This window comes from Bombus vosnesenskii, unplaced genomic scaffold (assembly GCF_011952255.1).
Source record: "Bombus vosnesenskii isolate JDL3184/JDL3185 unplaced genomic scaffold, Bvos_JDL3184-5_v1.1 scf7180000013304, whole genome shotgun sequence".
Lineage (NCBI taxonomy): Eukaryota > Metazoa > Arthropoda > Insecta > Hymenoptera > Apidae > Bombus > Bombus vosnesenskii.
In genome coordinates, this window is record NW_022882953.1 from 4,072,023 (window position 1) to 4,087,968 (window position 15,946).

Below are 15,946 nucleotides of genomic sequence, written 5' to 3' on the forward strand. Positions count from 1 at the left end.
CTTTACTTTATTCCTAACTTTCCAATTTCCTACTAGATTCAGTTTAGATTGTTAAATATTCAATGTGTATCGTTGAAAAAATATCTCTTTTTTTATATCAATATCACATCTAGCTTTGTCACCGTTCTAAGGACCCACTGATGGTAATTTGCGCCTTACGCTTGCCACCTATTTAAGGTAGATACTCGTGCTCATATCATGGGTCATTTGGCACGGTTGATCAGCTGGTCAATTAAAAACCTGTGGTGGACGTCAGTGATCCGTGATATGAGCAGGTAAGTATACCTTAAATAGGTGATAACCGTGAGGCGTACATGGGTATCTGATGAAATTCTGCAACTCTAAACACCGAGAATACATTGCGACACCGATCCTAAATCCATATAAAACTCACGAGCATATTTATTTTGTTATAGTTTAAATCAGGAGCTTTTTAAACTATAGATCGCGTAAAAAAATTACAAGATCTTGACAATTTTTGCGACTACCATACACCAGTGAAATGAAAAATGTCGCTCATCTGTCATCAAAGGATCATGAAAAATTCACTGAGCCATTAATCGACATAGATATAAAACACCGGCTTTTTAAAAAATCATGTAAATAGGTTTTTACTTTACTGGAATTAGGACAGAATAGCCTTATAACCTTTTATACTACGTATCTATAGCAAAACGACGTTTTCGTCATTGACGATTGTAAAATCAAAATATCCATCAATTTTGAAAAACGTTGAAGATACTCTGTCATATAAAATATTCAACCAATATTTAATTCTTTGTGGAAAAATAAATTAGCTCGTTTGTCTCATCGATATCCGTTGCTTTTAGCTTAATAAATAGTAATAAGTAATAAAACTATAAATATAGCGAAGAATTGTTAAAAACTAAACTTCTTTGATTTATTATCGATTAACGTTTTGTTTGTATATTTATTTTATGTACCTTCTCGTGTATATAATTGTGGTCGCGTACAATTTTCCCAGACAAAATGCGATCGCGAGTAGAAAAAGTTTAAAAAGCGCTGGTTTAGATTAAATTTAACATTTTTTGTATGTTACGAATTTTTAATTATTTATTAATTCGTAAAAGTCTAAAATACGTTGTGCGGTTATCGTATTTGTTTCAATCGCATAATTTTTCCACGCAGATACTATTTCCATCGAACCAATAGTTTCCCGTATTATTTCAAAACAAACCAATAAATCTGCAATAGTAAAACTAGTCGTTGAAAAAGTACGTTACATCATTTCGCGAATTATTATGATTAAATGTACAATGTTCCGACAAATAAAAATACACGCGGTTAAAGCTTCATAGGAGACGCTAGCGGAGACGGAAGAATTTGACAAGGGTCGTTTCTTGTTATAAGACCCTTGTATTATTACTCGCACATAAAGATTCCGTAACAGTAACGAGTATAACGAGGACCATTAGCAAGAAATCCGTGATAAACAACTCCGACGAGAAACCAATAAATGATAGATTTCTTCGATCGCGGTACGTTTTAACGAAAACGACGGGAGACCAGTTGTCAAAGAGGAGAAAGAGAAGAAGACAAGAGAGGAAAGTGGTAGTCATGCTGGAAGTCTCGTTAAAACGTCTTCGAGACGATTCAGGATGGAAGGATGCTACTTTCCCATTTCCTCCTCGTCTCATGATTTGCTATCAAAGACGCCATCTTGAAAGCGCTTTAAATCAATTTATTAGCTTCGTTTTTAATCACCCGACCGGAGCGTTCGGACAGTCCACGATGGAGAAGGAACGGCACCGCGATGAGAGGGACCAAAAGAAATTGCAAGGCAAGCCCTTCGATCGTGAAAATATTTCTCCTTCAAAGATGGTGTCCTTCGCCTCTTTTCCCTTGCATCTTGATTAAACAATCCTACGGCATACCGAGGGGCTTGTCGTTTCGAAATTACCCACCGAGATTATATTCCAACTATTTCCGTTATTCCTATAGCACGCACGGTGTCCTGTGTTGTGTTCGGCAATGAACGAATTTTTAAGCGAAGGAAAACATTGATCCGTGTTCTGGATCGTTATCAGAATAGCGCGAATTTTTATGCACACCCATATTTTCCAGGATATAATTAAGAAAGTAGAATCTTGGTAGGAAATTGTTTTATCTGCCAAATACTATAGACACCACTGTATTTTGGATATTTCCTGCACTTTTTCATACTATATGCAATCTTGGCGATTTTGTACTTTCAAATTTCCTATGAATACATGAAAAGCCGTGTCTAGTCACTATGAAGATTCCTTCATTAGTTCTATATATATATATATACTTTAGATGTATTACGTATTACACAACAAAATTATTATTAATTTTTCTATTATATTCATTCGAATGAAATGAATTCGTAGTTAAATATTTCATCCACGTGTTTAAAATAAATGTTTACTGCTCAGGTATGAAAGTTGATTAAAACGTTAACCTGGCAGGGAGAAAAAATCATTTCTTATATCTCATGATCTCATTTACAATGGATCAATATGAAATTGTAAGGGTGTTTAAATAGTAGAATTTAATATGATGTTCGAGAAGAATTCAAATAATAGAGATACTTTTGAAAGCAATAGTTGAGAATAGCCTCAAGAATCCAGGTCTCTGAAGTAGATGAAGATCCTCATTATGCGATCGTTTCAATATCTTAAAAGTCCTTATTTTCGCACGTGGTTCTAACATTGAATAACAATGACTTCTTACTATCATTGGACGACTTTTGTTATAAAACAGTTCACTTCAAAGAGGTAGTATACTACCATATAATGGGAAACTTATAACGATATAATAGAACAAAGCAATGCGTTATAAAACGCGATTATCGAAAGCTATGTTCGCTTGAAAAATTTCGACGAAGCATTAGTCAACGACGAGATAATCTTTTTTCTCCAATGCAAAGATCTCTCGTATGAAATTGCAATTTTATTAAAACCACGCAACGAATTTGAAATTTCAAATTCCTTGTGAAACAAAAGTGATTATAGGAGATGTTGAAACGCATTTTCTTTCGCGATATATAGACTAATCAAAATATCTACACGCTCGATTCAATCTCTTTCTCTCTCTCGCGCTCCCTATCTCTCGGGAAGGGGTCTATACGAGGTTGTTTCGTGACAAGGTAAGCTAAAGCAATTGCATTTCACCAATAAGTTTAGTCAACGATCACAGAAACGTACTGAATCCCTTTGATCTTGGCATTGATAAACGAACTTGCCCTGCCAACAAACATTCCCCAGATTTCATCGTGCGAGCATCGAGCGCCATGAACAATAAACGAGCTATAATTCAGCTATATCAAACTCGGAGATAACCAGTTAAGTCAGGAAAATTAATTTAGCGCAAACGGGACACGACTGTGGTCAATCGGCTTGTCTTTCCGTTTCTAAACAACATCTTTTCTATCTGATTGCCAAATAATTTCATTTACAGTTTTCATTTGTCATCGTTGTAAATCGAAATAGAAATCGAAGTGAAAATTAGTTTCTTAATTAATGTTTCCTTGTCCCTGAGATACGTCAAATCAATTACGTATTATTAATTACTTAATTATGTCTGTTCACGTGTTCATTATTATTCAATCGTCCATCACATAAACATGTACATATTATTATAGATTGGCCAATACGTATAAGTAATGTCGAATTCTTCACTAAACATTCATTTCTGTCGTTCTACTTGCGAAAGCGACAGTCTATCGATAAACTGTATAACGTCCGTACGATCTATAACCTGACATCCCAAATTTTGTGCAATTTAAAAAATAATTCATTATATTTGTTTACATTTTTTTAATGTTTACTTTGACTCGAAGATGAACAGCAAGAAGACGTATTTTCGTATTTCGCAATTGTGAGTTATAATTTCATAGGTCATATAATTTCAAAGGTAAAAATACTGTATAAACAGCACAAAAGATGTACGTGGTGTAGGAATGAAAAAATGCTGCAAAGATAGTTCACAAAGCTGATGGAGATTTTGATCTTATCGATGGTAAACGACTGTCGAGATCGATAACGATCAAATTTACAGTCTAGTAGTAGTAGAAAATAATCCACACTAATGCACAAGAGTTGACTGAAATGTTAGGAATATAGAAATTCAACGTTGAAGATCATTAACTCTTGGTATGGTTTCATACCAAAAAGTCTGACATTACCCTCTAGTCAATCCAATATATGTGTGTATGTGTGTGTGTGTATATATATATATATACATATATGTATATATCTCTTTAAGGGAAAAAGATTTGTTGGAAACAGCAAATCGGTGAATTGTCAAACGGTGAAACGAAAAGGTCGCAAAAGCAATTCGAGAGTTACATCACAACAGGATGAAACTATTTTCCTGCGTACTGATACCTTTCTCAGTCTCAATTTCAGAAATGAACTTTACTCATTACCCCATCTGTGATGAGACTGCGTTAGTCCTTCCTCGACACCGGCTAACTAATGCAATTTTTATCTTTCACGATGGTGACAGTTCTGGCGAAAGATTTAAGATTATAAAAGAAGAAAGAAGCCTGCAATGAAATGATACACACAAGAGTTGTTAAAAAGCGTTAATTACTATTGCTTGTTACTGCAAAAATCTCATCAAGTTATAAAGCTTGAGGAAGTTCTTGAAACTTACAGTTTGGATAAATTTTTATTGAAATTTTAACAAAAAAAGAAAAAAGAGCAGAATACAAATTGAACTCTGTTTATGTACAGAGAATCATGCTACTAATTATTTTTGCGATTGAAAAATGTTGAATTAAATAATATAATTTTCTACGAAACATATTTTCTATGAGACATAGGCAAATTGTAATTGAGATGAAAATAAGACTATAGTAAATAGTAAGTCATTTCGGCCAATTTGCTATTTTTATTTTAAAAGCAACCCAATTTTATGTTAAGGCTAAATAAATTATCTTGCAATAATTTTTCATTGATGTTAACGATTTTTATCGAAATAACGAATAATCTAGAGCGTTAAACACTGTGTTTCAGTTATGAACAATAAATCCAGATTCTACAACGTAATAGCATACGCTTTCAAAATTCTCCTCGTTTCAATGACTTTACTTGAATAATAAATGTATAATAAGCTCGTTTGCACGAGACAACTTCTACTTCTGGCACAATTAAACAAAATAGGATCAGATATTATTCTCCCGGTTTATTAGTTTATATAAAAGCAAGACATATTAGTATTATCATTAATTACATATTTGAAAAATTGCAGAAGAAGAAGCATTTAGCACCGATTTGAAAGTTTCAATCGACCTCGGCCAGATTTCCTTTAAGCAGTACAAAGGGATGCAATTTCAAGTTAAAAATAAAAAGGCAATCAATAAGAAAAGGAGATTGACTATGAAAATTGGCTATGTGATGCACGTGCTCGTTGGAGAATCATATTCTTCGGTAGCATCGCGCTTTATTGAGACATGTACCGAAAATTCTATTTAGATAAAGCCAACGACAAGTACCGCGAGGCTTTATTCGCTCACCCTTTCGGATGGAACTTCCTGTGAGCTGCAAATCGATAAAAAGGGGAATAGAACAACGCGACACTGTTTCGTCGGGTACGGACATAGGCACAGGACTTTTAAATCCACGACAAGAAAAATGGAACAGCTCCGGAATAGAGATTTCTTTAACAACGCAGCTAGAATAGAACGAAACAAAAGCAGCGTTGTAGCGACATTGAAACAGGTGTTACAGATCTTTCGATTTCGTTTCTGCTTCTTATCCGAGGGGTAACTTTCCAAGATTGAATCTTAAACTTTGTTCAAATAAAACTTGAATTCAAGCAATTTAGCTGGAAATTTATCTAATCTGATTTCAAATAATGAATACTTAATACGTTCAATAACGATATTGATAAAATCTATAACATCATTTTAGTTTTAATATTTCTCAACAATCTAACGTCGCGCGTTCGAGTTACATTTTTAACTAAAACCAAGTAAACGACAATTTTCTTTGATTCTTTTCATCACAGAAGATAGAACAAGAATCGTTAGAAATCCTGTCGCATTGGATGTGTTGAAGAAATGTCACAAAATGCTGATTGTTAGTATATATCTTTTCTAATGAGAGAAATTGCAAACTGATTGTTACAAATTCTAAAGAAACGTTATTAGAAAGAATAAGAATAGCCAATTTGGGTAAGGAAGTCCGATCAGAAGGAGAAATCTTTTGGAACTCGTTAAATTGACAACGAAAGTTTCTGTGCTAAGTAATATATAAGTGAAACAAAAGAACATAAAAATCCATTTGCATATTTCCATGTGAATTATAGTAATACAGTAACTTTATTCTAGTAACTAGTAATAGTTACAATAAAAAAGAAGCTGCATTTTAGGTATTTCAATAAAATTCAAAATAAAAGAACTCCGACTACTCAGAAAACTCGATTAAGTTGTAAGTACCTAAAATTGTTGCTTTTTCTTTTTCCTTTAAATGTTACAATCGTGCACATTTTTATACACATTTTTATAACTGTGAAATAGCATGTATTAGTGTCCCAGATAGTGTAAAGGGAACAAAGTTACAAAATGTTTTCGGGCATATTTTAATTTACGATCAGGTGGTAGATAACGAATCTACGAAAACAAACGGCTTACAAAATTAGATGAGAAACGGATCGTTTTTTTGTAGAAATTATATTCGTGCGTCACGTTGATACAAATGAAAAGGAAGAGATGTTCCGTGATTTCAGGATTTTCAGGTCAATTCGCTGAATCATTGTCTGGCAAACAACCTAGTAAATTTATGTTAATTTAGTTTATTCGTGAATTTACTTCGTGTTCTAAATACCTATGTTTCCAACGTGTTTCAGGAAAGTTTTAAATATTACGTTTAACGTAATCGTTTAATAATCATGATTTTATTTTACAATTTAGTATGTAATTTTTCCTGAGTTTAATTTTCATTACGACAAAGGTAATACAACTTATTATTTAGACATTGAAAATGGATATTAAAAGTTAATTAAAAAATTTGAATTTGAATTAAAAAATGAAGTTTTCAAAAGTCTATTAAAAATATCATCAATAGATTAATAAAAGCGAATAAAAGATTGCCAGAAGATTAACAGAAAAATTGCCTATACGAGAAATATGCACATCGTATGGAACAGAATGATTTTTCACATAGAATGATTCTTTTCTCACAAAAGCTATACGAAAATAAACCAGTGTTTGCTGATTTTTAATCAGAGAATAAACTGTTAAATGCCTGCAAGTTAGTTTTTCTATCGCAAAATATCGAAACAGCTTTATCTTCGTTTTAACTGAGGCCATGAAGTTTTTTGTGGAATAAATGTAATAAAGGCTGAAATCAATTTTTATTGACATTTAAAAAATACTTTGAAAATGCGTGAAAAAATAGATAATCTATCTCTAATTTGTAACAATATTGAATATTATTTCAAAATTTTTCTATTATTTAATAGTACGTATACCTCTAACGATAAGTATACTCGTATCATTAATATTTGATTGATCCTTTCTCTTATTCTTTTTGGGGCTATGAAGAAAGAAAATGAAGTTTTATTAAAAAAGAAAAAAGAAGATAATTTGAACAAAACTGTTACATAATTAGATTCTTCTGACAAACGTCCCGTTAATGGGACAACGTGCATAGGTTATTATATAAATAGAAAGATACAAGGAAGTATTTATTGATCGATATAATGAAAAATAAAGGGGGCAGAAGAACGTGTGTGAACGAACCATAAAGGCGCCCTTATTATGTAGTTTAGTTTATTTAAACAAAGGATCTTCCAGCTTACCTGATTTTAATTTAAAAGATTAATGTAAAAGAACAAAAAATCCCATTTTTTCGATTTATTTCCATTGAAACAAAATTAATTAAAAATTTAGCTTTTGAAATTAAATTAAGAGTTACAATAGAGGTGGTTTCCTATTTTATCCCATTAAAACGAACAAAACCCTGTAAAGCGTACACAAAGTAATTTCCATATTAAGGAATATATTAAACTCGTAAATTCGTGATACAAGTTTAATTATTAACTATAATGTAATTATTCCTCTTGAAAAACTGATTTAATCCGCAGAAAACAAAGAATCCAACTATGTATATAATTTAATGAAAGTTCAATCGACTATAGTAATAGCGCAACAAAATGTCAACCGTGAACAACAATCACCTTAAAATAATTCGTTTATAGCAACCCTTCGAGCTATCTGACCGAGTGTTCAAAGGACGGACACGTATTCTGCTCAACAGTGCGTAATCAACTTTTTTGCAAACTCCTAAAAACGCATTTACGCTTACGATGCATTTTGCATGCACTTCTGTGCATACATTGTTGCTCGTTCCAAATTATTTTTCGGCTCTCACGACAAAACGACAGTAGTTTTCATTTTTATAAAGAGATTCAAATCTTCTTTCATTATAAACTAACTCGAAGTATATTCGCTATTCGTACTACGATATTTCAACATAAAACGGCTATATCGTATTGTATATTTATTTCTATTGTATATTGAATACGAACTATTGAGTGACGTAATGTTTTAGTTTAAAATAGAATTACCACATCATTCTTTGACTTGTTAGTTTTACAATGTTATACGTACAAAAAAATGGTAACACTGTAACTAACGAACTGAATAATCTAACTATGAAAATAAGTAAGTATAGAAAATAAGTAAGTTTACATGATTGAAAAACAATGTTATTAATATAATATTGTATTTATAATATCAATATAATACTTCAAATGAATTCGGGCATGCTACTGAATAATCTTCGTTCTTCCGCATTGGAAAATTATCAAGGAAAAATTAATATCAAAGAGCTATCAACTGTTAGATGAAGTTAAAATAGAGGGGAACAGGTGGGGAATGTGATATCCAGTATAGAATTTCAAGGTTAAAAGAATTGTTACCATTGATAGAAAAATGGAAGGGAAGTAGAAACTTCTGGCTAATTTTATACTTCTCATTATTTTGTAGAAATAAATATTATGTTACGCGTTAAAGTAAACTAAATTGTAAAACAAAATTCTAGTGTTTTTATTAATTATAAATGAATGAAATCACAGAATGGAGTAAATTTTTAATTAATAATAAAGAATTATAGCACGTTCAAGTATTGAACTCAGGGAAATACGATAAATTTATAATGCTGAAATAAAAATTGGATATTTTCGTTGTAACTACCTTACTCATTGACGAGTTGTAATTTAATTGCTTCGAACGATCTTGTCATTTTAATAATTGAAAATTGAAATGCTCGGAACGTCTAAATACGATATTGATGAAAACGAGAGAAACTATATGAGAGATGCAGCTCATCTGCAAGTGGCATCGATTTCATTTTATAATAACGTGCAATGACCATGCTCATTTCATTGTTATATTCACGGCTGAAGTTATCTGATTACCGTGTCATTTGATGAAACTTCCGACCCTCTCTATTTCTATCATCCGTCCATTGTCATGGTTTCGTCCAGTTGAACCGATAAGAGAAGACAAATCATACTTTAAATTACAAGCATAATGATACCATCCAATAAAATGTATACACTTTATCTTCAATTCATAAAAAAATTGTAAAGAGATCTTTTAATAATATTTGTTCAATAAATCCTTGTTTCACAAAAAACAAAAGATATTTATATTTTTCAATTCATATTTATCTCTATAATATATTGGTACAAAATATTCGTAGAATTTTTCAACAGCTAACAAATTCTCTTTATTAACATTATTTAGAAGATTAGGTACTCTAATGGTAATAAAAGTTACTTCTTTAAAATATTATTCCTCGTTTAACGTAATTATAATTAGAAGATAAGTGATGATAAGTTGTTCTTTAAATATATGTAACTTTAAATTAACGTTAAATATACGTGCACTGGTAAACAATATAACACATTATACCTTATATAATTAAGATTAGAAGGCAAATAATATGTTAATTCACTTTACCATTTGAACGAAGTGATTTTCTTATATTTCTTATTTATTGATAATTATTTTTCTATTGCTTCAATTCAAAAATCTGATTTCTAAGGAACAGATGAATAATCATAAGCATATTCCGGTAAACCATCTATACCTCGTCTATAACTTGTAACAAAAAACAAAATCATGTTTAACATTAAGCGAGTTGAGAACATTATAAGAAACATAAAACACGCGATCGGTACAGATTATGGAGTAATTCTTCGTATGCTTTGCTCATAGATTGCCTATCGTGAACTGTACGTCGAGCGTAAAAACATAATTCTATAATACATAATACGTAATACGCACATACTGAATCGATATTCCGCATATGTCGTAAAATACAACAAATCCAGTAGTCAACGCGTAAAAAAATTAACGAACGTCAAACATTCGAATACTATCTATCAACCTTTTAACTCTGTCATAGATGAAGTGAATTAGTTTTCCCATCAATTGAAGTCATGGGTATAGAGAATATAAAAATATGTTTCCACTTTTGCAGAGTTATATATATGTACTGCTACATACATGTGTGCATAAACAACCTTAGAAAACAAACAATTCCATTCCATTCAATGTCAATTTAATAAAATATATTGAATATATTCGGCGATAGGAACCATGACGTTACCCCTTTAAAAAAATAAACGGTTGTACACAAAAAAAGTAAATTAATTTTACTAGAATAAGCATACGTGTATCTATTCAGCAATTGTTTTGTCTCAAGCTTTTTGATTTTTAATTTCCGCTCACGAAAAAGTTATAACTTTCCAAAAAACATATATATAGATATGTATATCGCACGACGATGTATCGCGAACGAATCGAATGTCAACAAATATGGCAGACGATGAGAGAGAGAAGTCGCTCGGATCTATCCCGCAAATGCAGCCTATACACAATGAAGCTAGGCAATCGAGGCAATCGAAGACGTTCATCGAACCCGGAGGCATTGTCGCGCACGCGAATCGAACCAGTGTTATGTATATAGACGTAACTAAGGTGTATACGTGTGCGCAAGTATGTGTACATGTATATAGTACTGATACTACATGTTATGTGAGTATGCATCAACACGATGTGCCGAAACACAACTTCCCTCTGCTTTGTCTGTAATCACACTAGCTAGAGGATAGAGAAAAGGAGATTTGGAGTGGCGGTGGCCGCGCGTCTTTTCGGTTGAGGAACGTGATACGTCGTGCGTGCTCGTGCGTATTCGTACTGCGACTCACCGGGTAGGGAGAGAACTCGTCGTGTAGGACCACCCAGCGACGAGCGTCGTGTCGGCCCCCAAAAGACAAGCACGTGGAGTACGGTATCATGGTGACGGCGGCGACAAGAAGGGGGCGTACGATCCGCTCGAACCTTGTCACCGAGGACGTCGCTACTAATTGTCGTCCGCGTCGTGACCGCCGTTGTCGACACGTTGTATTTTTTTTTTTTTATTACCACGTCTTTTCGGCCGAGCACGTTTGACGTTTAGCGGCGTTGGTAGAACGCGCCTCGCGCCGCACCACCGAACAACCGAACGGGTTAGAAAAGCCCACGATGGAAAACAAGAGGTGACCGGCTAGCCCGAAGGACCACGAGACTCGAGCGTAGCTAGGGAATCACGACAGCTGATTGGTCGACGGGAGTACCACCGCCGTCTGCCGACCATTGCGCGCAACCGCATCCGAGAGATCAATGAGACTCGAGCCGAAGAAGACACTCACCTAGAAGTACCCGAACACTCACGAGCGCGTGCGAGGTTCACCGAAGACAGGGCTGCCTAAGAATCGGGTCGCGGTGCCGCATATAGTCGATACGGAGCGACGTTTTACGTTTGACAATTGACAATTTTCTTCCTCGATAGCTTCTCTTCGAGAGATAAATCGTCTGACATTTTCTACTCTCTAACGCACACCGTATATATAATATAAACATATGGGCATATGTGCTCCACATATTTTTCAGTGTTCATCGCTACTAACGGTGCTGATTGATATGACTGTGATTACTCGTCGATTATGTCATTTTCTGTTTAACGATTGTAACATTTAATTCGGTGGTCGATGAACGTTCAACCCTGCTACGCTCATTCAGTTATTTTTAACCAAATTATATTGTTCTAATGTTAAAATATTTTTTCATAGTTTGGAAGAAATATGAAAAACGTCTTATTGATTTTTCGTTTCAATTGTATGTTAAACATCTTCTTAAAACATTGTAAATTCTTTTTATTTTCTAAAATGAGTGCTAGATTGAAATATAAAAATTCGAGGATTATGATAGGATTAATCGACCGATGTTTAGCGAGCAAAAATCCATTTTTATAGTTGCAAAAGTAGTCGCAATTCGATAGAAGGAATAATAATAGATATAGTCCTTATTCCGGGAAGTAAACAACAATAAAATACGTTTATGTTTGTGCCTATACACTTTAGGATACGTTATATATCGTTGTATCCTTCGTAGAACTGAATTGCGTTTTCCGTAATGATTGCATTTATGAAGTTGACTTTAGCGTACGTCACGCAGAAATGTACGTGCAGGTGGCAAGAAGCTGCCTGGTTTAAATTTAGCAATATCGCGTGCAACTGATGCATTTTCGCAGAGTTAATTGATTTGACCTGAAGGAATCGTCAGTGTTGTCAGTAAAATATCAAACGCACGCGTGTTTATGAATATTACACATAATGTTTTGTACTATGAATATTATAATGCTACTGAAAAAGTTAAATTCCATTTTTGAATCTATTTAGTAGATTAATTATTTTTATTCTTTTCTACTAAATGTAACTGATTCCTTTCATATATTTCCATTTTGTTTAAATACTCAAAAAAGTCAGTCACTACTAAAGATTCGTCATTTAATAGAATAGCTAAATGTTTGTTAAGCGTTATTTTTAACTAAAATCTGTACGATAAAAGCTGATTATGTATGAACAAGCGAAGTTAGGGGATGCGTGCACCACTTGTAAACGTAATTCCCTGGCCGTTTGCATTACAGATCACCTCAAGGACGATGACGCACACTACTTCCTGAATAATACGGTCCGTGTTACGTCATTGATAAGACGTCACGTGTGCTTCGTGACACAGATGACGAAACACGGTAAAAGGGAGTAATTCAAATGATGGCGAAAAAGAAAGCTAGATGACGTAAAAATCAAAGAAGGAGGATGAAGAAAATGTCTTTGCGCTAAAAAAAAAGCAAAGAGGAAATAAATAAGATCTATATAATACATAAAATAAATAAAAATCTAATAAATATATAAAATGTAATAAACAGAAAAATTTAAAAAGACGAAAAACAATGCAAAAAAGAAGAATAGACGGGATAGCGGTGGAGGATATGACGAAAAAAATATGAAACGTTAAAAAAATGAATACGAAAGAGATCAACGAAGGTAGAAATTAAAATAAAAGAAGCATAAAAGTAATGACAAAATGGAAGATATAAAAATCAGTAAACAGCAAGAATATGAAGTGAGACAATAGAGCGAAAAGAAGAAGAAAGAAACGTAGGGATACTGAAAGACCAAAGTGAACAGAAATAAAGGAGATGGCAAAGCGAAAGAGAAACAAAGCCATAAATATAGTGTGTGAAAAGAGATGGTAAGTAAAAAGAATAGCAGACAGGAGTGAATGGGGGAAATAAATATAAAGAGAACAAGAGAGAAAGACAAGAAAAAGATGAGGGTTAATGAGACGAAAAATAAAATGAGTGAATAGGAAGGATCGGCGGGGGGGGGAGGAATGAATTTCATCATTTAATTTTAGCACGATCGCGTGCAGCCGATGGCTGCCGCAGGGGCATGTCATGGCCCAGGGAGTCGCTTGCAATATCGATCCTAACTTCACGCACCTGAAGCGCACCTCCTCTCCCATATGAAAGGAAGCTTGTTGCCGTTCCCGTTATTACAGCTTATCCCTTCGATCATTCTGATCATCACATTCTTTCTTTTATCCTTTAACACCTTTTATCCTAATAAATATCGTACGTTGTCTACATTTGACAATAAATAGTAAACAAGCGATTATTGTATGAAATTATTCTCAGATTTGAACATCTGCTATTCTACATATATTGGACTGCATCGTCTCAAGTATCGTTGGTTTTAGTTTCTCCCATTTGCAAAGTACTCTTCCAATAAATTTAAAAGGCATCCTGAATTTAAGTTCGCGGCATTCTTATTGAAAAATTTCGCACGCCAGAAATAATGTCCCAGAAGATTATATGGCATTCTCGCAATAATTCTCATGAATTCTTCGGAGTTTGGGTTCGAAATATTTATCGAGCATAGAGAATAAATTTGAAAGAAAAAAGCACTTTTAATTTTATTAGATTCAATCAGCATTAAGTATATTTGTGTTGAACCGCGATTGATTTTAATATTAGTGATAATATTATAATATATTATATAATATTAACATAATAATATATTAGAAAATATAACATTAATAATATTAGATAATATTAGTAGTAATATTATTATTACTTGGGAATCGAAATAATCGGAATCTTACTATCTGTAAGAATATGGAGAATATTAATGACAGAATTGCCGAGAATTTAATGTACAAAATTCAAAGGAAATAATATTTATTTAATGCCCGTTATATTATATATCACATCAAAATCTTTTTAACGATTATGATTCAAAGATCGCGTTTATAATATTGACTTAATATTCATCGTAATATTTAAATAAATCTTTGTTTTGTAATATTTAAACAAATTCTGTAGTCTTCTAATTACATGGTCATAAAAATATGAATTCGCATTAAATATCCAATTATATATCCCAATCGCATTAAATATCCAAATATCCGATTATTATAAGAGAAAAAAGGAAACTTGAAATTAGATTTAATTTCCGTCTTCATATTTAACGAAAGATATAACGAAAGATATAAAGATATAAGATTGTTTTAAATTGTTGTTGCTATTCCAGTTATCCATCGACAAATGAGCCGAGTTAATTTTAACACGAGGATTACCTAATGTTTATGCACATGATAGATCGTATACGTTCAATAGAAACGTTCCTTTGGAGCCAGACGCATCGCGAACATTATTCAGTGTGCATAATACAAAGACTATAAAACGAGACTTCTTTTATCATAAATTATATTTGACGTTACATTCTACATAAATATTTAATTACTTACGAACTTTATGAATCGATCACATAAGAAACCTTACGTGTTCTTTCCATGTATTTTGTCTTTTATAGTACCGACAATTTCATTCATTATCTTTACATACTTTAATTTTTACATCTTTTAATAAAGCTATCATTTCACTGGAATTTTGCTACGAAATCAAACAACGTGTTGAAATTAATTTTTGGAACGTAAATTCTATAATTAATAGTAGTATTTGTCATATTTCGTTTTCTAGAATAAAGATTTATAATATAATATAATTTATATTTACATCATAAAATGTAAATATAAACCTACTTACGATTTTATCTCAATAAATCACCGATTTGAAAGTAGATCTTTGTACGTCTGGTGTATTAACAGTTATGTTATGAATGGCATGTTTATTCTTCAATTAAAGATATAAAAACAGGATAAAAAGTCGAAAAAAAAAATTGACTTACATGAAGGAACGTCACGATATCTTCTGAAATAGTAACTCCGCCACGACGTGCGAGAACTTTCGGAGGAACTGCAATGTCCAAAGCAAGTTTCGATAATTCCACCATAATGGTAGATGCTTCACTGATTCTCACCCGTTTTCTTTAAATTAAAAATATATGTATCACATGACTGAGTAAAAAGAAAGACATGTGCAATATCAATCCCACTAAACATTTAAATATTTTTTCAGACAAATTTATTCATTTAGTCAAACATGCAATTTACACGTCCGTCGAACTGTATGATGTTCTCGATCATGGTAAATAAACACGTTCGATAAGATCATAACCTCACTTTCACTTTTAGTTTTAGTTTTGACCATAGAAATTC

The 15,946-nt window shown here is 32.7% G+C and overlaps 1 protein-coding gene across 1 annotated transcript in view; it reads right to left on the minus strand.

Annotated features, from left to right (window-relative positions):
* The window catches only part of LOC117234376, a 135,902-nt gene extending 124,253 nt beyond the window's left edge, over positions 1-11,649 (minus strand). The window contains exon 1 of the mRNA XM_033495514.1: positions 11,212-11,649. Within this exon, the coding sequence (XP_033351405.1) occupies positions 11,212-11,301 (90 nt within the window). The 5' untranslated portion in view covers positions 11,302-11,649. The remainder of the gene's footprint in view (positions 1-11,211) is intronic.
* Between the last annotated feature and the right edge of the window lie 4,297 nt (positions 11,650-15,946).